General features: G+C 39.7%; 1 protein-coding gene across 1 annotated transcript in view; it reads right to left on the bottom strand.

Annotated features, from left to right (window-relative positions):
* Window positions 1–24,231, bottom strand: part of DBX2 (developing brain homeobox 2) — a gene marked incomplete at both ends in the record, with an annotated part of 38,791 nt that extends 14,560 nt beyond the window's left edge. Inside the window, 2 exons of the mRNA XM_082850249.1 lie at window positions 8,754–8,849; window positions 23,832–24,231. Of these exons, the coding sequence (XP_082706375.1) occupies window positions 8,754–8,849; window positions 23,832–24,231 (496 nt within the window). The remainder of the gene's footprint in view (window positions 1–8,753; window positions 8,850–23,831) is intronic.
* Window positions 24,232–24,942: the final 711 nt, after the last annotated feature.

Below are 24,942 nucleotides of genomic sequence, written 5' to 3' on the forward strand. Positions count from 1 at the left end.
CAAAGTGAATCAGCTATATGCATACGTATATCCCCATATCCCCTCCCTCTTGCGTCTCCCTCCCACCCTCCCTATCCCACCCCTCTAGGTGGTCACAAAGCACCGAGCTGATCTCCCTGTGCTATGCGGCTGCTTCCCACTAGCTAGCTATTTTACATTTGGTAGTGTATGTATGTCAATGTTACTCTCTCACTTTGTCCCAGCTTACTCTTCCCCCTCTGCATGTCCTCAAGTCCATTCTCTATGTCTGGATCTTTCTTCCTGTCCTGCCCCTAGGTTCATCAGAACATTTTTATTTTCTTTAGATTCCATATATATGTGTTAATATACAGTATTTTTCTCTTTCTGACTTACTTCACTCTGTATGACAGACTCTAGGTCCACCCACCTCACTACAAATAACTCAATTTTGTTTCTTTTTATGGCTGAATAATATTCAACTGTATATATGTGCCACATCTTCATTATCCATTCATCTGTTGATGGACACTTAGGTTACTTCCATGTCCTGGCTATTGTAAATAGTGATGCAATGAACATTGTGGTACATGACTCTTTCTGAATTATGGTTTTCTCAGGGTATGTGCCCAGTAGTGGGATTGCTGTGTTGTATGGTAATTCTATTTTTAGTTTTTTAAGGAACCTCCATACTGTTCTCCATAGTGGCTGTATCAATTTACATTCCCACCAACAGTACAAGAGGGTTCCCTTTTCTCCACACCCTCTCCAGTACTGTTTGTAGGGTTTTTGATGATGGCCATTCTGACAGTGTGAGGTGATACCTCATTGTAGTTTTGCTTTGCATTCCTCTAATGACTTGTGATGTTGAGCAGCTTTTCATGTGTTTGTTGGCAATCTGTATATCTTCTTTGGAGAAGTGTCTATTTAGGTCTTCTGCCCATTTTTGGATTGGGTTGTTTGTTTTTTTTGATGTTGAGCTGCTTGTATATTTTGGAGATTAATCCTTTGTCGGTTGCTTCATTTGCAAATATTTTCTACCATTCTGAGGGGTGTCTTTTCATGTTGTTTATGATTTCCTTTGCTATGCAAAAGCTTTTACGTTTCATTAAATCCCATTTGTTTATTTCTGTTTTTATTTCCATTTCTCTAGCAGGTGGGTCAAAAAGGATCTTGCTGTGATTTATGTCATAGAGTGTTCTGCCTGTTTTCCTCTAAGAGTTTTATTGTGTCTGCCTTACATTTAGGTCTTTAATCCATTTTGAGTTTACTTTTGTGTATGGTGTTAGGAAGTGTTCTAATTTCACTCTTTTATATGTAGGTGTCCAGTTTCCCCAGCACCACTTATTGAAGAGGCGATCTTTTCTCCATTGTATACTTTTGCCTCCTTTATCAAAGATAAAGTGACCATATGTGTGTGGGTTTATCTCTGGGCTATCTACTTCCATTGATCTATATTTCTGTTTTTGTGCTAGTACCACACTGTCTAGATTACTGTAGCTTTGTAGTATAGTCTGAAGTCCAGGAGCCTGATTCCTCCAGCTCCATTTTTCTTTCTCAAGATTGCTTTGGCTATTCAGGGCCTTTTGTGTTTCCATACAAATTGTATAATTTTTTGTTCTAGTTCTGTGAAAACTGCCTTGGTAGTTTGATAAGGATTGCACTGAATCTGTGGATTGCTTTGGGTAGTATAGTCATTTTCACAATGTTGATTCTTCCAATCCCAGAACATGGTATATCTCTCCATCTGTTTGTATAATCTTTAATTCCTTCCATCAGTGTCTTATAGTTTTCTGCATACAGGTCTTTTCTCTCCCTAGGTAGGTTTATTCCTAGGTATTTTATTCTTTTTGTTGCAATGGTAAATCGGAGTGTTTCCTTAATTTCTCTTTCAGATTTTTCATCATTAGTGTATAGGAATGCAAGAGATGTCTCTGCTTTAATTTTGTATCCTGCTACTCTCCCACATTCATTGATTAGCTCTCGTAGTTTTCTGGTAGCATCTTTAGGATTCTCTATGTATAGTATCATGTCATCTACAAACAGTGACAGGTTTACTTCTTCTTTTCCCATTTGGATTCCTTATATTTCTTCTTCTTCTCTGATTGCAGTGGCTAAAACTTCCAAAACTATGTTGAATAATACTGATGAAAGTGGGCAACCTTGTCTTGTTCCTGATCTTAGAGGAAATGGTTTCAGTTTTTCACCATTGAGAACAATGTTGGCTGTGTGTTTGTCATATATGGCCTTTATTATGTTGAGGTAGGTTCCCTCTATGCCTACTTTCTGGAGGGTTATCATAAATGGGTGTTGAATTTTGTCAAAAGCCTCTTCTGCATCTATTGAGATTATCATATGATTTTTATTGTTCAATTTGTTAATATGGTGTATCACATTGACTGATTTGCATATACTGAAGAATCCTTGCATCTCTGGGATAAACCCCATTTGATCATAGTGTATGATCCTTTTAATGTGCTGTTGGATTCTGTTTGTTAGCATTTTGTTGAGGATTTTTGCATCTATGCTCATCAGAGATATTGGCCTATAGTTTTGTTTGTGACATCTTTGTCTGGTTTTGGTCTCAGGGTGATGGTGGCCTCATAGAATGAGTCTGGGAGTGTTCCTCCCTCTGCTATATTTTGGAAGAGTTTGAGAAGGATAGGTGTTAACTCTTCTCTAAATGTTGGATAGAATTCACCTGTGAATCCATCTGGTCCTGGGCTTTTGTTTTTTGGAAGATTTTTAATCACAGTCTCAATTTCAGTGCTTGTGATTGGTCTGTTTATATTTTCTATTTCTTTCTGGTTCAGTTTCAGAAGGTTGTGCTTTTCTACGAATTTGTCCATTTCTTCCAGGTTGTGCATTTTACTGGCATATAGTTGCTTCTAGTAATCTCTCATGATCATTTGTATTTCTGCAGTGTCAGCTGTTACTTCTTTTTCATTTCTAATTCTGCTGATTTGAGTCTTCTCCTTTTTTTTTCTTGATGAGTCTGGCTAATGGTTTATCAATTTTGTCTATCTTCTCAAAGAACCAGCTTTTAGTTTTATTGATCTTTGGTATTTCTTTTTCATTTATTTCTGATCTGATCTTTAGGATTTCTTTCCTTCTGCTAACCTTGGGGTTTTTTTGTTCTTCTTTCTTTAATTGCTTTAGATGTAAGGTTAGTTTGTTCATTTGAGATTTTTCTTGTTTCCTGAAGTAGGATTGTATTACTATAAACTTCCCTCTTAGAACTGCTTTTGTTGCATCCCATAGGTTTTGGGTCATCGTGTTTTCACTGTCATTTGTTTCTAGGTATTTTTTGATTTCCTGTTTGATTTCTTCAGTGATCACTTAGTTATTTAGTAGCATATTGTTTAGCCTCCATGTGTTTGTATTTTTTAGTTTCTTTCCTGTAATTGATATTTAGTCTCATAGTGTTGTGGTTGGAAAAGATACTTGATATGATTTCAATTTTCTTAAATTTACCAAGGCTTGATTTGTGACCCAAGATATGGTCTATCCTGGAGAGTGTTCCATGAGCACTTGAGAAGAAAGTGTATTCTGTTGTTTTTGGATGGAATGTCCTATAAATATCAATTAAATCCATCTTGTTTAATGTGTCATTTAAAGCTTGTGTTTCCTTATTTATTTTCACTTTGGATGATCTGTCCATTGGTGAAAGTGGGGTGTTAAAGTCCCCTGCTATGACTGTGTTACTGTCAATTTCCCCTTTTATGCCTGTTAGCATTAGTCTTATGTATTGAGGTGCTCCTATATTGGGTGCATAAATATTTACAATTGTTGTATATTCTTGGATTGATCCCTTGATCATTACGTAGTGTCCTTCTTTGTCTCTTGTAATAGTCTTTATTTAAAAGTCTATTTTGTCTGATATGAGTATTGCTACTCCAGCTTTCTTTTGATTTCCATTTGCATGGAATATCTTTTTCCATCCCCTCACTTTCAGTCTGTATATGTCCCTATGTCTGAGTGGGTCTCTTCTAGACAGCATATATATGCATCTTGTTTTTGTATCCATTCAGCCAGTCTATGTCTTTTAGTTGGAGCATTTAATCCATTTACATTTAAGGTAGTTATCGTATGCATGCTCCTATTACCATTTTCTTAATTGCTTTGGGTTTGTTATTGTAGGTCTTTTACTTCTCTCGTGTTTCCTGCCTAGAGAAGTTCCTTTGCATTTGTTGTAAAGCTGGTTTGGTGGTGCTGAATTCTCTTAATTTTTGCTTGTCTGTAGAGGTTTTAATTTCTCCATCAAATCTGAATGAGATCCTTGCTGGGTAGAGTAATCTTGGTTGTAGGTTTTTCCCTTTCATCACTTTAAATATGTCCTGCCACTCCCTTCTGGCTTACAGTTTCTGCTGAAAGATCAGCTGTTAACCTTATGGGGATTCCCTTGTATGTTATTTGTTGCTTTTAATATTTTTTCTTTGTATTTAATTTTTGATAGTTTGATTAATATGTGTCTTGGCATGTTTCTCTTTGGGTTTATCCTGTATGGTACTCTCTGCGCTTCCTGGACTTGATTGACTAGTTCCTTTCCCATGTTAGGGAAGTTTTCGACTATAATCTCTTCAAATATTTTCTCAGACCCTTTCTTTTTCTCTTCTTCTGGGACCCCTATAATTTGAATGTTCATGCGTTTAATGTTGTCCCAGAGGTCTTTGAGACGACCCTCAATTCTTTTCATTATTTTTTCTTTATTCTGCTCCCTGACAGTTATTTCCACCATTTTATCTTCCAGCTTATTTATCTGTTCTTCTGCCTCAGTTATTCTGCTATTGATTCCTTCTAAAGTATTTTTAATTTCAGTAATTGTGTTATTCATAACTGTTTGTTTGCTCTTTAGGTCTTCTAGATCTTTGTTAAATGTTTTTTGTATTTTCTCCATTCTGTTTCTGAGATTTTGGATCATCTGTACTATCATTACTCTGAATTCTTTCTCAGGTAGGTTGCCTATTTCATCTTCATTTATTTGGTCTTGTAGGTTTTTACCTTGCTCCTTCGTCTGTAACGTAATTTTTTGTTGTTTCTTTTTTTTTTTTTTTTGATGGATGGTACTGTATTCCTGTCTTACTGGTTGTTTGGACTGAGACATCCAGCAATGGAGTTTGCAGGCAGTTGGATAGAGCTGGGTTTTGGAGCTTAGATGAGGACCTCCGGGAGTCCTCACTCCAATTAATATTCCCTGGGTCTGAGGTTCTCTGTTAGTCCAGCAGTTTGGACTCTGAGCTCCCTGCACAGGAGCTCGGGCCCAACCTCTGGTCTGGGAACCAAGATCCCACAAGCTTCACAGTGCAGTAAAAAAAAAAAAAAGAAAGAAAGAAAGAAAGAAAAGAGCAGTACAATATCAAAGAATAAAAAACAAAATAAAATTAGAATGATAAAAAATACATTAGGAAAAATAAAACTATAATTGGAACAACTGCAACAAAGTAAAATAAAACCACACCAGAAAAAAGAAAAGGAAAAAAAAAGGGGGGGGGGAAACAAGCCAAAAGGAGAGAACAATAACAAAGTATAAAGAATAAAATAAAATTGGAAAAATAAAAGAATTGAAAAAATAAAAATATAAAAGAATCAACCACAATGAATCAATAAGGTAAAACAATCCCAATCTAAAAGAGGAAAAAAGAAAAAAAAATTAGCCTTGACTATGGGGGCAGAATTTAGGCAGGGGTGGAACTTAGGCAGGGGCGGGGTTTAGGGTGGGACGGGACCTAGGTGGGTGGGGGGGCTACGTTTGAGCATGGGGTGGGGCCTCTGCTTAGGACCTGCGTGGAATAGGAGAGGGAGCACGTCAAAAGGAGGGACTCTGGAGTGTGTAGTTCCGGAGTTTGGAAGTAGCGCCCTGAGTGAGGGTGTAGGGGCGGGGCTTGGGTTCTGCATGGCAGGAGCGAGGGTCAAAGGGCAGAGGATTAGGCCCGGGAGCCCAACAGGCTTCCCAGCGCCTAAGTGGACAGGGAAAGCACTGGCTGCGTTCCTCCACGCCCCCCCCCATCTCCCCCAGGTTCTCCCCTGTCACCACTGCTGGACCCGTAACCGTGGGTCAGTCCCACTGGGTTTAGGCACTCCTCCCCTCCCCCAGCCACCCCTCGGGGTGCTGGTCCTGGAGGTCTGGCCTTTACTTTTGCTCCCCCTTCCCTCCCTCCCACTCCCTCAGGACCTGCACGGCTGGAGGGGGCCTTGGTGGGCAGAGGATCAGGCCCGGGATCTCAGCAGGTTCCTGGGGGCCCAAGTGGGCAGGAGAAACCTGGCCATACTCCCTTTTGATCCTCTGCCCTCCCAATGGTTCCCCAATTTCCCCCTTTGGGTGTGGGATCCCTTCCCCTCACCCAGCCGCCCCTCAGGGGTACCAGTCCCATCCCGCCTCCACTTTTCCTCCCCCTTCCTTCCCCCAATGACCCATGTCCTACCCGGTCACTGGGGCCTCCTCCCATCCCCTTAGGTTTCCGAGGTTCCCCACCGGTGCCTGGTAGGTGCCCTAGTTGTGCCGAGACGCGAATTCCGCATCCTCCTAGTACGCCATGTTGACTCCACCCTTCTATGCTGTTTTAAAATGCCAACTTAGAAATGGAGACAAACCAAGTGCATTCGCATCCTCAGTCTGAACTGTGCTGATTTTCCCCTTTATGTTTTATTAAATGAAAAAGATAAACACAGGGCTTTATAAACCTCCAGAGATAGACACCGCAATTTACAACAGCTACACAAAGGCATAAAGTGGGAAGGGCTGAGAAGCAGATGGAGAAAAATGAGACATGCTTAGGGTGATATTTTTCAAGCAGTCAGGAAGATGAGGTTATCCAGAAAATGACTTTGGACCTACTTTTATGTGCTCTATTTAGTAAACTGGCCTGGGCATTAGTATGCTTTTATGGCTTAGAAACTCATTAAAACAGTACTATAAAATGAATACACACACACATTCACGCATACATGAATGTCCACCTGTTACATGCAATATTTTGGTACATTGCCCCTTACCTGTCTATATTTCCAAAGAGTTTCTAAAGTAGAAGACCAGTATTATACCAGGGTGAAAACATTGAAACTAGGGGTTGGACCTCTTTCAATCACCACCCCTGGAATACCACACTGAAGATTTAATTCTACAGAGATGCCACCAGGCTGTGGTATCAGATATTTGGGGTTTAAGTCTCTACTCCAGGCATCCTTTCCTGATACTCTAATATATGGTGATAAATGTCTCCTTAATCTGTACAACAGTTTTCAATTATCCTAACAGGAGACCACCTTGAAGGAGCGAGAAAAAGGTTTAGTCATGGTTTCTATTTTTCTATTTGAATCAATACATTCTAGTTAAATGGACAATTAATAGGTCACTTCCAAAATAGTGTATCAGTCCTGGTTAATAAACAATCCCCACAGTGGACAATGGGCCCTATGTATTCAGCAAGTCCTGTATACACTCAGCTCATCCACTAAATCCTTTTTCAGGTGGACAGGGTTATATGGGAAGATGAGCTAGAATGAGTCTATAAAAGTCAGTTTCATTCACCGCTTTATTTTTCAGCCAAGTGCTTTAAATGGTGTCCAGAAATTCACTTGGAATGTGAGACAGGAGAAAAGACTGACACACAGAGCCTTGCTTTATGACCATACAAAAGGGCAACTGACCCTTGCCCGAGCCTTTTCCCTGTGAAATGGTTCCGAAAGTTCATCTGCACAGTGAAAAATCGTGGTGAGGTCGCGTGTGGATGAGTCAAGTGAAAGTGACGATTGGTCACGGGTCTGTCACCCATTGTGGCCGAGTCCCGGCCATGTAAAGTGCTCTGTGGGAAAGTATCAGCCCCCTAAAGAGATGCTCAGAAGCTTGCAGCTCATTAAACGGCCAGCATTTGCTGCCTCACTTGTCAGGAATCATTCTGTTGAGCAACCGCTCTCCTGAAACATTCATAAAACACATGCAGAGAGGCAACAGGGAATCTGAATTCAACCGTGATACAGCTCTAGACTTCCACCTGACTCTACCCCTATTTCACTTTTCACCTGACAGAGCTGTTAATCTGAATCAATGTTTTCTCTTGGGCAGCTGAGATAAATGCACCCCTCCTCTGGACTTCTTTATCATAAACTCAAATCCTCTGTCTACAGATTCTTAGCTGACCTAGAAATCTCAAGATCAGGTGAATTTATTTCTTTTTATTTTCAGTTAGACATTTTTTTCTTTGTGCGTGTGTGTGCTCTTCAAGTTTTTGAAAGTTGTCATTCTCCCTCTACACTGCACACTATTACAATTGTGTAATGTTTGAAAAGTTCTCTTGAAAACGTTTCTTACAACCCTGGTTGGTTTTCTTAAAGATCATAAGAGAAGGTATTTATCTCCTTTTACAATCTTGACAATTTTTGATTATTTTCCATGGATACCTAGTGACTTTCTGTGTCACATTTTCAGTTGAATGGAAATTTTACACAATTTCTTAGCTTTCTTTCCTTCCTTTCTTCTTCTTTAAATGAGCATTGCTACACGTTTCAGAAAGAGCCAAATGGGTCCCTCTGAGACCTTTTACATCAAATGGAAAATAAGTTGTTTTCCTTGGTGTGTCAGCCCTGGGTTTCAATGCCATTAGAAGCCACTCACAATCGCTCAGTGTGCTGAGGTTCGATAAATCTCTGGAAACCTCCTGAATAGGATCGCTGTGATTTTTAGTGAGGAATTATCTCCTTGCCATTGCATTACCAATTAGTTTTCCAGAGCACATTAAATCCTGCTGCTTTGGTTTACAGAGTAACTGAGGCATTGCTGATGAAGTATAAAAACTTACTTGGAAAAGCAGTGGGGGAGGCAGGGCGCCGACAGGACCCACCGCAGCACGACGAGTAGAATGGCGGGGCGCTCAGAAAAAAAGGCTTGGAAGGCGCTGCGGAGAAAGCGTTGATCACACTGATTAGCCATATCTCTTAGACAGTATTCAAAATTCCAACTTCCCCGAAGTCATGGAGTAAAGCACTACATCTTCTGAGGCTTTCGTTAAACTTTTACTGGAATTAAAGTCATTTTAAAGCAGGCTTTACCTGTCAAAGAGCTTGCTAAATAATTTAATCAAGATTTGGAAGCTGTGGTGTAAACAATCAAATTATCAAAACCAAACTCAGTCATTCGTTTTCTGTGTGGTTATAAGTAGTAAATATCAAATAGTCCTTTATCTAATATAACCTCGAGCAACACTGCCCAGGAGAACTCTCTGTGATGATGGACATGTCCTCTACTTGCACTGTCCAATATGTATCCACTTGTCACATATGCCACTAAGCACTTGAAATGTGGCTAGTATGTCTGTGTAATTGAATTCTTACTTTAAGTTCTTTTTAAATTTAAATAGACTCATGTGTCTAGAGGCTTTCACATTGAACAGCACGGCTCTGGATATAATACTTACCAAGAAACAATCTGGATGTTACACACTTCAGTTTACTCTTTTAAGAGATGGTATTACTCTACTGCTTATTTTCAGAAGGTTCTTTGAAATATATAGATAGCTAGATTCCAAAGTTGATAACAGTTAATTTACTGAGCAATTCCATAACAAAAAGTGGTCTTTCTGATCACTTTTACATGACTCAAAGTATTTGAGAATAGTAACAACATTTACTCTCAAGAGATATCAACCTGAAAGCATTTGTGTTTATAGTATAGGGAGTTGCCATATAATTCTGCTCTTCTCATTTTATTAAACTATTCTATTCAGAACATTTTCAATTCATATACACGGAATAGTTATCAGTACTTTTGTAAATAAAGAAATTTTACACTCTGTTCCTCAGTAGATGAAAAATAGCTATAAAGGATGTCACAGAATATTAATGGCTCTTCTTTATTGAGCACTTACTATATGCCAGGCTTTGGTTTAGTACCTTAGATACAACATGTCCTTTAGTACAGTGGGGTTTAATACAGTATAAATATGGGTGATATTTCTTTAGGTGGGCAACTTGCTTTTACCATCACATACCCAGCAGAGTGCATGGCACATTCTAAATAGTCAAAAAATGTTCAATAAATGAATGATCTTAAAACTAAGAAATAGGAAATCAGGAATTAACCTCTTCCCTGCTCCCCTGACACACCCTGAAACATAGTATCTTCCATAACAGATGACCTTGAAATCTAGAACATGACTTGAAAATAAATATTTTTACTACTCTCCCTTCATTTTCAATGGAAACTTTTTTCTTTTCTTAATCATATACAGTGAATATTATTTTGCTACAAATACATGTCTTTTTCAAGAACACAGTAATTTCAGACTCATATTTTAACCAAATGATAAGTATGTGTTTATTTTACCAGTATCTTTGAAGGATATTTCAAAATAAGTATATAAGTATATATAAGAATTTTATGGTCTCATGGTCCTTAATGTCTTTGAATTGCAAATTAATCATAATGCAGGGTCTTTTAATAATATGATGGAAAGTTGTCAATGTCAGTTTTTAAACATCTGGATTTTCAAATAATAAAATGTCTTAATGCTACCTTGAAAATATGGCAACTAAAGTATGAAAAGGAGACCCACTTTGGTGCTCAGTAAGTTCTATGAAACTTTTAAAAAATTTTCATTGTTATCATAAGTTGTTCTAATACTGACTGAAAAACCATCATAGAAATGATAAATCACTTTATTTGAATTTGACATCTTAAGTTATAAGAGTACGGCATTATTTAGGCAGAGTTACATTTTCTAATGTTTCTATGAGTTTATGAAGCACTTTGAAATGTGGAAATACATTTCCCTGTATAAAAGTTACCTCATTATGTCTATTCTCAAGTATTTCTGTTAACTAATTTATTTCACCTCCAAACTAAACACTCTGTAGATAATTAAGTTATGGCCATTGTGCTGTTTGGCATTTTTGAAATTGAGGTAAAAGAAAAAGGCTGAGCCATGTTGCATTTACATACATGTGTGTAAGCATTTATCATGACAGTTGGAAATATACACACAAAAGAAATGTTTTTGCTCAATATCTAGTGTAGAAAATAAGCACATTAGTGATACTATTAAAATAACAATGCAGGACATGGACAAATTACAAATTTTACTCTTCTAGCCAAAATGTTTCTCAGTCTAACCCTATGGCCCTAAAATGAAAAAATAAAGAATTTTTAAAAAAATGGATGGTTCATTTGAGACAAGTGTTCAATTAAATTCATTTGTGATGATAAATGAGGTTCTGAGATATAGGACCTTAGTGTTAAATTTAACCAGAAAAGGTTTTAATAGAACAGTTTGTTACAGTGCTCTATATTATCCTATCTAAATATAGTAAAGCTGTAATCAAAATGACATTCTGTCTACAGTAGCAACTCTAGTGGCTAAAGAACTACATGTGACATGACCAGGCTTAAAGTTCCACCGTGTAGCATTTCTTCACCTTTTAAAATCACCTCATTGACACACATATATTTACACAGATTAGTCAATTCCTAATTTCCATACATAATACACCTTGTTGAAGCTGGTTTATGTAGAAATCACTGTGAAATTCCAATTAAGTGCTCCATTTTTTTATGTGCTCCTACTTGGACATAAGTCAAATGCTAATCCAGCTGAGCATGTGACTGCAGGGATGTTGAATGGTGTGAGGAAATAGCCATTTCAAACAATGTAGTGCGTTAAAAACATGGGTAACACTTTTAAGTGTTTGTAAACCACATGGTTTTTAAAGTGGTGAGCAAAAACAGAAACTCAAGTGTGATAAAAACAAAGTGACGAGTTAACAGATGCATTAAAACTTTTGTAAACCACTTAAGAACTACCTTGAAGAAGCTCTGAAAAGGGCAGAAAACAAGGCAATTTCAAGCAGATGATACGCATTTCAAAGCCAATCAGTATAATTTAGATGCAGTCACTTTATCATTTATCATGAGAGAAACAATTCATTTTAGGCATACTGAACAATATTTATGATCATACTATTTACGGAATACCTCCTATACACAGGCACTGGACTGGCTATGCATTTAACACTTGCTATTTCATTCATTAATATTCAACCTCAAATGGGCAAGCATCTGGAATGTGATGATGACTGGTCTCAGCACATTTTTTAAAAGACCAGGGAAACACAGATATTTTAGCACAGTATGTAGTTATTAGCCATGAGGGATAAGGATGTCATGCACACAGACTGCCAGTTATCCAGTAAGAGATGGAACCCAGAAAATGGACATCTCCACATCTCCCCAGCTTTCCATAAGAGAAAAACGAATGGCTTTCCCTATGGCAAAAATGCACACTGTCAGATTCTATAGCGTGATGTTAGGTTCCCTCAGCACAACACTTCAGGATACTCCAAATTTTGTATCCTGCCAACAAATCTGCCTTCTGGGTTCTGTGGGAATCTCTTACAAACAAATGACTTAAAATTTCCGGAACAAGACTGTCTGAATCCAAACGACTAAAACCACTTATTCACAGAAAACTTCATGAACTTTTCATTTCTTAATCAGATGTTCTGACTTATTTGAAGACACAGAATCAAACTATCTATTAATTATTTTGAATGTTTAATTAAGATGGGAACTTAGAGGCAACTTAATGGTGAACTGGCCTGGTTTGTTTTCTTTTTAACTTAACTACACGGTTCTGTGACAAAAGCATCCCACAGTCAAGGATGGTTACAAGCCTAGATACAGAAAAATTATTTTCAAAATTCTGTTGTCTAGAAAGCAAGCAAAACATTTTAAATTGTTTTTTATTATTTTCATTTTTCTTTACCAATGGAGAACAGAGTGTATCTACATGGGGTGAAACCACATTCTTTTTATTGTCATAGCAAACTGTGGTATTGACTGATTTGTGCTGACATTTCAAAGGACGGATCCTAAAGACCACTGATAAAACCTTCAAATAAATTTCAGGAGCTACCGCGATGCTATGCCGACTGGGCAGCATATTTTAGAAGGACGAGGAGAAATGAGAAAACGTTCCAAGGTGTCTTACAAAGGCAACCAAAAGGTCAAAAAATACCTCTGGGAAAGAATAACAGAGAATTAAATAATTTCAAAAGGATGGTTTTAATGACCTCCTTCAAGTGCTGGGCACATGGCACCGGGAATAAAGAAATCTAAACCCCTGACCTTGAAATACTACACAATTGAACTGACTATAAAGAATAGAGTGGACCCACCCCACCTCCCGCCAAAGACTCTAAAGAATGACAACCATCTGTCTTGAGTAGTAAGACCTAAGAAATAACACTTATGAATAAGGTGTGATCTATTTTATCACACAACCTGGACGGAATTCATTTATGAGATTCACGTGCAAACTTGCCTTCCATCACAAGGCTAAGCAAGTTAAGTCATCCTTTACCTTTCTGCTCATCAGAAAACAAGAGAAGTCTGCATTTATTTTTGCCTTGAGTACTTCAGAGACAGCAAAACAAAGGTCTTAATGTTCTAGTACAGTTCACGAGAAGATAAAGCAAATGCAGAGTCTACTTGTTTGATTCTGTCCTTTTAATTCCACGCAAATAATACTTATTGCATATCTATCAAGGGCCACATTATGCACCGTGTGCTGGGATGACACAGATTAAAAAAGGATGGCTTCCCTCCCTGGAAGAATTTCTACCTTTAAATGTTCCGTACCTTACAGGTCTGAATCTGCTAATCAAATAAATGAAATACAAATATCTTCATACGCCAAATTCAGTTTTTTGGGTTTTTTTTTTTTGGTATGCGGGCCTCTCATTGCTGTGTCCTCTCCCGCTGTGGAGCACAGGCTCCAGATGCGCAGGCTTAGCGGCCATGGCTCACGGGCCCAGCCGCTCCGCAGCATGTGGGATCTTCCCGGACCGGGGCACGAACCCGTGTCCCCTGCATCGGCAGGCGGACTCTCAACCACTGCACCACCAGGGAAGCCCCAAATTCAGTTTTGTCCTATAAAATCTGAGGCATTTTCCAAGGCCATGAGATCTAAAAAACATAGTACTGTGTGTTCCCCTAGCCAATGTTTCTCAACCCTGAATACACCTCAGAATTATCTGGAGTGCTTTTCAAAGATACAGATGCCCAGGCCCCACACCAATTGGGCTAAATCATGCTGGCGAGGAGTGGGCCCCCTAGTATACCATTATTTTTCAACAGTTGCACTCGTGATTATAATGTATAACGAGGATGAGGCCACTGAAAAGAACACAAAAAAATGCCTGACGTGCAGCAGGCACTCAATAAATGTTAGCTTTTATTCCTACCACTATTATATAATTTGGGATCGATTGTAAGACAGCATATAAAAAGCAGCAGCATGGTCCACATTTCCACTAAAATATACTATCAAGAACAAAGAAAAGAGTTATTATTGTTAGGAAGGCTTTGTCAAATGAGGCTTTAAGCAGGAAAAGCATCTTGATCTGGAAACTTGATTTGGAAAGTATCTGAATGGCAAAAGAAGAGAAAGGCATTCCAGGAAGGAAAGGTGGCATGAACAAAAGGAAAGAAGGCAAGGATGATGGTGACACCCAGGGCAGGTTAAGGAGACCAGCCTGACTGCTGGCCCAAGGCCAAAGATGTGAACATTAAGAATGTAGTTGGGAAGCAGCCGCATGGCACAGGGATATTGGCTCGGTGCTTTGTGACAGCCTGGAGGGGTGAGATAGGGAGGGTGGGAGGGAGGGAGACGCAAGAGGGAAGACATATGGGAACATATGTATATGTATAACCGATTCACTTTGTTATAAAGCAGAAACTAACTCACCATTGTAAAGCAATTATATCCCAATAAAGATGTTTTAAAAAAAAAGAATGTAGTTGGACACCCCAATGTTCACAGCAGCACTATTTACAATAGCCAAGACACAGAAGCAACCGAAATGTCCATCGACAGATGAATGGATAAAGAAGATGTGGTGTATACGTATATGTGTGTGTGTGTATACACACACACACACACACACACACACACACACACACAATGGAATATTACGCAGCCAAGAATGAAATAATGCCATCTGCAGGCACATGGCTGAAACTAGAGATTATCATACTAAGTGAAATAAGCCAGACAGAGAAAGACAAGTATCATATGATACCACTTATATGTGGAATCTAAAAAAAATAAGATACAAACGAACTTACTTACAAAACAGAAACAGACTCACAGACACAGAAAACAAACTTATGGTTACCAAAAGGGAAAGCGGTGGGGAAGGATAAATTAGAAGGCTAGGATTAACAGATACACACTACTATATATAAAATAGATAACCAACAAAGACCTACAGTATAGCACAGGGAACTATACTCAGTATTTTGCAATAACCTATAAGGGAAAAGAATCTGGAAAAGAATATATATATATATATGTATAACTGAGAAAAAAAAGAAGGTGGCTGGAGGAGCTAAATGCAATTGATGGAATGAAGGTCTTGAAGGACAAACTGAATATTTTTATTTGATCTGATAGTCAAATGGGGATAATTAAGGTTTTCCTAAATAGCTTGATGATATGATGAAAGCTACATTAAAAAAAAATCACCTGGCAGTAGTGGATGGGCTGTAGTGGAATACACAGGGGCTAAATGGAAGGATTCTACTGTGGTCACATGCTGCGTGGCAAGAGGTAACGACCAGTTGTTTGGACACTCCCACTAGCCTCTTCTCTTCTGTCCTCACGACACCAACAAGGGGGTGGGGTCTGGCTTTTCCTCAAGCTGTAGGGTTCTAGTTCATTGCAATTATCAAAAGTAGTGCCTTTCCCTTCAAGGAGTCTTCATTAGACAGCTGCCTCTCCCTTCAAGGAGTCTTCATCAGACAGCTTCCAAAAAATGAGCAAAATTTGAGGAAATCCCTTGCTCTTTTTATTATAAAGTCAGTGTCACAGAAGAGAATACCATGGCAGAACAGTACCTGTAGCTCTCAAACCTCTAAAATCCTCAATAAAGGCTCCTTGAGTTCCCAGCTCTACCACCATATGTGATTAATTCCTGGCACACTTTAAATGGTTGCAAATTATTTGGCACTCCTCCCATTGACAGCCATCACTATTTCCCCTTCTCTTGTATTTGGGATAGTCTTGCTGCCTTGCTTGACCAAGGGATATGGAAGAAGTGACATTCTGGAACTTCCAAGGCTAGGTTGTAAGAAGACTTACAGCTATTGCCTGGGTTTCCGGGAACGTTGCTCTTAGAACTCTGCCTTTCAGAACCCAGGTGCCATGGTATAAGAAGCTCCAGGCCCTTGGAAAAGCCAAGTGTGAATGCCGGAACAGCTCTAGTTGAGCACCCCATCAGCAGCCAGCGTCCCTGTCAGCCAAGCGAGTCAACAGACATCCATCTTGGACATCCAGCCCAGCTGAGCCCTCAGATGATGGCAGCCCCAGCTGACCTCTAATCGCATGAGATTCCAAGTGAGAACCACCCAGCTGCGCCCTGCCGGTCCACAAAACCGTGAGAGAAAATAATAAATTGTTCCTTTAAGCCTCTAAGTTGTGAGATGGTTTCTTCGCAGCAATACCCCTTTTCCAGTATGTATTTTACTTATGGTGGAAGGGTGGAAAGCTGTCTTTCACATCTTTCCCTGTATGTTGTCAATGGGCTCTTGAGGTATGTGGTTGAAAGTCAAATGGTAAGCCTAACATCTGTGGTCATTTTGAAATGAGGCTCAATGCAGTTACATGAATTGCTTAGGATTATATAATCAGTAATTTAAAGACCTTAGATGTGAATCTAGACTTTAAAATTAAAGAAATACTGCTAAAACCAGCTCAGAAAACTACACATTCTTTTAAAATTGACTCAATTTGCCATTTATGCTTTGGAAAAGGTTTTGGCAAACTTTTACTATAAAGGGCCAAATAGTAAATACATTAGGCTTTGCAGGCCATGTGGTCTCTGTTGCAGCTGTTCAATGTGTAGTGTGAAAGCACCTATAGAAAATACATAGACAAACAGAAATGACTCTGTTCCCGCTTTGAAGAATCTGTCTTTTGGTTTCAGACCCAATCTAACTCTAGGGTAGGTTCAACACACCTAAACTCAATCCAGTCCTAGGTTAGTCTATTAAAAAAATTCACCAGCAGTCATGGTTTTTATTCTCTTTTAACGTACATAAATCTTCTCAAAGAATAATTCCTCCACATATTTTAATTTTGAAAGTATTAGGGATTTAAATCTTTAAGGATGGCCACTGTTTCTGATGGCCACTTAGAACTAATGAAATCAAGGCTGTTATGGCATGCGTGGTGCCTGAACACGTGAAAGAAAAGGGAAAAACCTAGTTCATCTCTGGAATACCTATAAACAAGAAGGCAATTAAATATTCAGCAATATATAGAAAAAGACCTGATGTTTTTTTCCTTTCCTTTTCCCCATGCTTTGTTTGATTCTGAAACAAAAGTCTAAAAACTTATAGAGGCTTCCTGATCTTTGACTTTAGAGAATTTTAGTGCCTTAAGTTTACTGTTCATATAACTTACAAAAAGAGTGTGCCCCTGAAATACTCCCAACTAATAGCTGGCTGACAAAATAATAACGTTATTAAAGATAAAATCAGTTATGGTAACTTTATATAAAGTGATGAATCACTCAGCATTGCCAAGTCAAGTATTGACTGGAGGCTAAAAAGAATGAAAGGGAGAGATTTCATTAAAAGTGGAAACATTACTGAAAGTAAAATAAAATATTTTTGGAATAAAATATACAAGGGTCTGGTAAGCATATTATACGTTAAGGCAAAAATCCAATTTCTTACTAAGAAAGTTTAAAATGGAAGCATGATCTAATGAAGTCTTTAAAGAAGGATTCTAACAAGCATTCCTTGATAAAAATCATATTGTTTCTTTCTACAGTTTCCCTTTTTATTCCTGACAGACTCCAGGTGCACTTGAATGAAAACAAAGTGATTAAAAATTGTTTTTAATTTAAAAATTTTTTTTAATTTTAAATTTTAAAAAATTGTTTTTAATCTTTAATTTGACTTAAAAATTGTGTACCTTCACTGTGGAAAGAAAAATGACAGTAATTAAGGTAAAAAACTTTATTTAGGGCCTCTGTTAACCCACGATTAAGTGGACAAACACTGTTTTAAGAGCTACAAATCAAGCCTCCCCAAAAGGTATAAAATGGATTCTAAAATTACGGGAGATATCAGCAAGAGAAATAGTGTGGTGGAAAGTAGGTTGAGGAGAAAATAAGGTATTTACCCCCCAACTCTAACATAAAAACACATTTCTTATGCAAAATATTTGATAATCCTATTGATTAATGACTTATAAGACTTCAGAAAAACCTTATAAAGCAAGGTTACATAGAAATATGAAATAAATGGTAACTTATCAGTGACTTTTTTTATGAATCCAACAAAAACCTTACATTATGACTTCAAATTATAGAAGTTAAAAACTAAATCGAAATAAGCAGGATACCAAACAAATAAGATCTGCCTCAGGAATCAGACACATTATAAACCAGTCTCACAACATGATCCAATGGCTGATTTGTTAACTCTTAGAGTTTGAGAATTAAGAAATTTATGACTCAAAAAAAAACAAACACACATTCGTTTAAATATTTGAAAGATGATAACATTTTTGCTTCTGTAAAAACTTTCATAGCAATGAAGCTAAAAGTATTTTATGAACACAGCTATTACTTATGTTGCTTCCCTTACTTTCAACTTGATACCATCTCTATCATTGTTCAGCAGCAAAACTAACCGTAAGATGTTTTCTTAGAGCAAAAAGGGACTTTTTCTGGTGGGCACAAGAACAGGATGGAGGAGGCACACTCCAAAAGGAATACAACGGACTCTAATGCACAGCATTGGGTCCCACAACTGAGCCACATTGATGGCAAACAAAAGTAGCTAAAAATCACCGTTGCCAATTCTTTTAAGTTGCCCACAACATATGACATCCTTTGGCTTCCTGACACGACCCTGAACCCTCTGGAACCTACATTTACTTCTGTATAAATCCGTATGCAATTTTCTGGGCATTCAAACCACTGTGCCTCTTAAAATAATCCTCAAATCCCTAAAGTGAGTAAGAGTTAAGGGAGAAATTCTAAAATGTTCCTACTTGCCTACTGTATTTACTCCTATTTGATTATTAAACCTCAGTAATAAAGCTTCAATACATGTTAACAGATTGAAATTTCTTGCTGTTAAAGCAAAGTAGAGAAGCATATTTTAGGGATTGGGAGAGGGATAGGTGCTAAAGTGAGAGGCAAATAAAATGCACATAAATTGCTACCCTTTTGTAATTCCAACTCAGACATTTTGGAGGGAGTGTGGTTTTCTCAATCTGAACCAGAAGTAAAAGGACTGTCTCTTAATCCTACTGGTTCTCGTCACTGCAAGAACTTCCTGAACCTGAAGTTTATGAACTTGGGGACCCTATAACAATTTGTTCAGAGCTGATTCCTCATGAACTATGTAAAAGTTATTAATATCTTCATATAAATCCAAAGATATGTTGAGCAGATTATTTTTAAAAGTATAGGTGTGTAGGGCTTCCCTGGTGGCGCAGTGCTTGAGAGTCCGCCTGCCGATGCAGGGGACACGGGTTCGTGCCCCGGTCCGGGAGGATCCTGCATGCCGCGGAATGGCTGGGCCCGTGAGCCATGGCCGCTGAGCCTGCGCTCCGCAACGCAAGAGGCCACAACAGTGAGAGGCCCGCGTACAGCAAAAAAAAAAAAAAGTACAGGTGTAGTAAGAATATTGTTTGGTATTATCTACAAATTCCACCAAAGGATGTTTGGGGCGATAGCCTGAGCAAGGAACTACCAGCATGGGTCCCATCATTATCCTTTTCTGGATCCCCCATTCTCTTTGTCCTGGTTCTGGGTCAGTATCATCAATAGTCAAGATCCTGTGACTTTAATTGGCCAAAACAAACCTAGAGCATAGCGTCAGCAAAAATAAATGACAAACTCCGGCTTCATAAATCAAATCGCAGTCTTCAGCTGGACTGGAATCCCCACCTGGAGCACAGATTCATCTTCTTCTCCCTCTCCAAAGTGCCTAAGATGTAACAGAAGCTATTTTATGTCACACTTTCAGGGTATCTCAGTGAAAGCGGATAAAACTACCAGTTGGAAAAAAAAGTAAGTGCAAGTAGTTTAAGACAGAGTCAAGGATTAACAGGTCAAGAGTAACTGGCACTGTGAGGTGGACAAGAAACTCAGAGTGCACGTGACACATTAATTAACAGCCCTACAGGGGTACCAGAAAAAAATACTATGGATGTGGTTCCATTTCTGTACTACATAGTACAACCTACTCGACAAAATTACTTTAAAAAAAGAACAGTTCAATTCAACCTTTCAGAATAAACATTTGCTTTCTAAGCCTTTTATATGCAGCCCTAGGAGTAGATTTAATAATCACTTAATTATATTCAGGAAATTATCTTCATTTCAAACACTTTCTAAAATGTTTAACATAACAAATGTTACTGAAAAGCGAGGCTATTTGTTCCACTTACTTTGAAGGAAATTGGTGGCATAACTAAGAGAAATTTTAAATTTTCAGCTTTTTACATTTCAGGACCCTCTTTAATATACAAAAACATGGATATTTAAATCTACCACGATAGCCACCAAGTAATGACATTAATGAACTTCTGGGGGAGGATCTCTGATGATTAGGATTTACTTGAAAAACCTGGTTTCATTAATAAACTATAATATCCAAAATTCTTTTTTCCACATACAACCCCTGGAGGTGAGTCTACTCAACTACCTGTTATTACACTAAACGTGCTCCTTTCAAACTTCGAAGACTGCCCTCTGATTTTTTAAGTTTTTAAACTACTCTATATATACAACTTGACAACATACAGCTATGGAATGTTCCTTTGCTCGCTCTAAATACTTAAAGGCTTGCCAGTTTTTCAGGGATGAAGTACTATATTCTCTGTCAAAAGCTATATTCTCTGTCAAAAGCTAAACTTTCATCCATAATCTGTAAACCTGTGTTACTGTCACCACCTTTCAGACACGTAACAAGATGAAGGGGAAGGCCAATTTCTTTCCTTATGGGCTCAGATATAAGATCCCAGCCTGATTTATTATTGTGATACATGCAATTGGTTATCCCATAAGCCCTCATTAGTTTTCTCACATTCAATGAAAAACGAATCCAAGGAATATGGAGATTTGGGGCAATTTTCTTCTCTTTCACAAGACCACAGATGTTTAAACTGATACTTCAGACAAAAACAAAATTAGGAAGTGGAATAATCTTTGTAGGAAAAAATTGGCCTATTATGAGAATTAAAGCAGCTAACAATTATGAAAATGCTTGGTAAACCATAAAGTAGGACAGAACATGGACTATAAGCTTCACAGGGGCAGAGACAGTCATCTGTTTTGTTCACTGATTATCCCAATGGCCTGGAACAGTCTAAACACATGGGAGACAGTCAGTAAGCATTTGCTGAATGAATGAACTATATGGTATAATTAATAGTGGGTAACAAAAATAATGAAGCTGAAATGCATGCAGTGGCATAAATCCTCTGGTTAAATGGTGCTGTCTTTCACCAATGCCCTTAAAAAGAACTCCGGGGTTTTCTTATTCAACATCTAGACTGGTGCACTCAACAAATTAAGTTGAGAAAAAAATGAGTAGTCAAATACACCAAAATCATTAAAAATCACATTTTGTGATCCACTCCTAAGTTAGTGTCTAAAGGATTAGAACTGGTTGTTCACTGATGTTTCAGAAAGAAGTATTTTATCGTTCTGAATACAGTAGCTTTTCTAAATCTCCTTTCTACTCTTTACAGAACGTCAATCACTATTTCATCCTCATCTAATTTTCAGGTGATAGCTAACATTGTCAGCACTCATTATAACTTCATAATTCTACACAGTACAAAAGAATTTCCACATTTGGTAGGGCAAGAATCTGTCATTTAAATAAAACTGGAGCACGGTTCAGAAAGCTATATTCTCTGTCAAAATTTTTTTTAAATGTTTTCAAGCAGCATATTTATGGGCACAATTTTATGGGGTTCTAATCTTAAGATATTTTTTGAGTTTCAAAAATTAAATGCACTCTTCACAAGAATGAGTTTTTTGAAATAAAAAGTTATTTGTTCAAATAAAAATTAACCTAGGAAAACATCAAATTTTCAATAAGCACTGAAAAAAAATAGGAAAAATATAGGCTTAAGCTATATGAAAATACTTCAAAGTGAAATTTAAGTTCTTATACTCTCAATTATTCCAAAAAGCATTTTTGCATTTTGATACTTTAATAAGTGTACAAGAATGAGTATGTTCTTGAAAATAAAAATAACGTAGTTAGGAAACCCTTTACCCAATAATTGTAACATCTTGAATGAAAATGAATAGGTATACAAAATTATTTTTCAGTTATTGAAATGTCTGCATTTGATTCGCATTTGGTTTACTTAAGTAAATTTAAGTTAAATTTAAATTTAACCTGTAAAATCTACAAAGGTTAAAATTAACTTTTTTGAGGAGCCAGTCATGATCAAGAGCAACTTAAGAATTCTTGAAAAACAGCTTCTATGAACACAATGGCAAACCACCAAAAGTTATACAAATCACCAAATCTTCTTGAAAATGTTATTTTTATGAGTCATTAGTTACCAGCTCTTGTCTACTCGAACCTGCTTTACACGTTTCTAATTTTCCTAATACTTCAAAAAGAACAGAGTGGCTCAAATTTCCAAGGCACATAAACTGTGTCTTAACTGTACTTGTTCCTCTCCCAGGGTGCGAAAAGGCTGCCTAGAATTTAGGTTTTACACTATGTGAATGAGACCGGTGCTAATATAATTATATTTGTCCCATTCTGTTAGTAACCATTTCAAACTGAAAGACCAGGACAGGTTCTAAACATGTTCAATTCTATAAAGCCATTAGCAATAAATTTGATTCGGCAGTTTGGTGGGACAATGAAATCTGCTGAAAAAGCGTCTATTAGTCATTCTGGACAAACCCACCGGGATTTAAAGAATGAGTTAAGATCGTCAAAGGACGCAAGCCAAAAAAAAAAAAAATTAATCCACTGGATCTCAGTTTTTGAGTCTCTAAGAGGCTTTCCCTTTCTCGCTGCCAATTTCGGCAGCCCCTCCCGTAAGCTTTAGCTAATATATTGACTAAACTGTCCGCATCCTCTTCCCAGTCACGACACTTAGGTTTTATTCGGGAATTAAAACAAGCAAACCAAAACTGCCCTTCTTTTGGTAAATTCTCATTTTTTGGCGAACTTCCTACTCCAGGTGCCAATTAGGCTGTTCCAGCTCAGCACTAAGAAAAAGCCAGCGTCGATTTTCTTGCGTCTCAGTGATCCAAAATGTAAGAGTGAAGAAAGCCAAAACTTAGCGCAACTCTTTTTCCAAAGATCTCTGCGCGCGTTCTGCAACCGCCTCGACCGTCGCAACGGTTTGAAGAGGCCCCCAAAGCGGGCCGAGCGAGGCTCTCCAAGCCAAGAACTTTCCAGGGAAAGGGTGTCGCGCGGCCTCTGGGACAGGAGCGGGCGGGTGGAGACGCTGAACTTGGGAAACCCCGTGAAACTGGTCCTGCGAACCCAGAGATCTCAGGACCGGGGCTGCCCTTTCGGCTAATGCCAGGAGGTGCCTCCAGAGTTTCTTCGAAAAGGCCTTAAATTCAAGGCAGCCCTACCACTTGTAGAAAGAGGGGACGGAGAGGAAGCTGGTGGTACGCGAAGGGGAGGAAAAATCACAGTTAGTGGTGGTACCCTCCTCACCCCCGAGGCGGCATCTCCACTGAATCTCTAGATGCTCTCGAAAGGTCTAGGCCCGGGCGGATTCCTGCGCACTAGGGCCGGCGCGCCCAGGTCTCGGGATCCTTAGGCTAAGAAGCGCCGCGCGCAGCTGGGGAGGGGAGAGCGGACTCACCTGGGGTTGATGGCTGGAAGGCACAGTCTCGGTCCGCCGGAGCCCGGCTCGGCAGCCTGGCGCCGTCCGCCGAGGGGCTGAGCACTTGAAACGCCCACCGCGTGCCGTAGAGCGCCCCGCTGGGGCTGACTGGTTCTGCCGCGGGGCACAGCTTGAGCGGAACCGGGCTGGCGGGCAGGGGCCGGACCTGAGCGCCCGCGGCGAGAGCTGCTGCCTGGCCGTGGGGCGGGGGCGGTGGTAGCCTGTGCGGCGGGGCGCCCCCAGCCCGCAGCAAGTTCTCGATCAGGAAACTCTTGCCCAGGTTGCCGAAGCCCGGCGCGGCGGGGAAGTTCAGCAGCGCGGAGGAAGCCACCACGTCCCAGTAGGCGCCGGCATGGGCCGCCACGGCGCTCGGGAGCATGGTGGGGCGCCCCGGACCGCTGCGCGCCCGCTTCCGGACCCGCGCCCCGCGCGCCGCCTCCCGCAACGCTGGAGCGCGCTCAGCCGGGAAAGGAGGCGAGAGCACCGCGGACGCTGGCGGGTAGGGAGAGATATTATTTTCTGGGCTGGGCGGTTTTTTAAAGGAGGGGAGGAGTGAGTGTGGGAGGGGGGAGCTGTGCGTTTCCCCTGCCCGCGGCGTTGGCTCTGGGGGCGCCGGAGGAGTCCCTCCCGCCCTCTATGCAGATTCAGACTTTTTTTTTTCTAGAAGGCTGGAAGGTGTGTCCAGCCCATCCATTCATGTCACCCGGCCCACAAAGTGACAGACGCGGCCAACAATAAGGGCAACCCCGAGAGTCCGAGCTTTGGCAAGGGGAGAGGACGCGTAGCCGGAGGAGACGGGAGTGGAGGCGACGGGAACCGGGCGCTCGCCCCCTCCCAGCAGCCAGGCCCCGGCCCTCTCTAGGGAGCCAGCGCTGCCCCGGGGGCGCCAGGGCGCGTGGACGCCCTCGCGGTGCGCCCTGAGCGCGGGCGGCGCTCTCACCTGGAGAGCGCTCGGCGGACCACCTGTTGGGCGACCCCTGGCTGTCCCGTGTTGGTGTCACTTCAGGGCATCCAGGGGAGGAGAATGGGAGTCACCAGTGTCTCGAAGGGCTGTAGTCATCAGAGAAAGCCACACGTGTTACTGAGACTT

Source organism: Leucopleurus acutus, assembly GCF_964270905.1.
Source record: "Leucopleurus acutus genome assembly, chromosome: 11".
Classification (NCBI taxonomy): domain Eukaryota; kingdom Metazoa; phylum Chordata; class Mammalia; order Artiodactyla; family Delphinidae; genus Leucopleurus; species Leucopleurus acutus.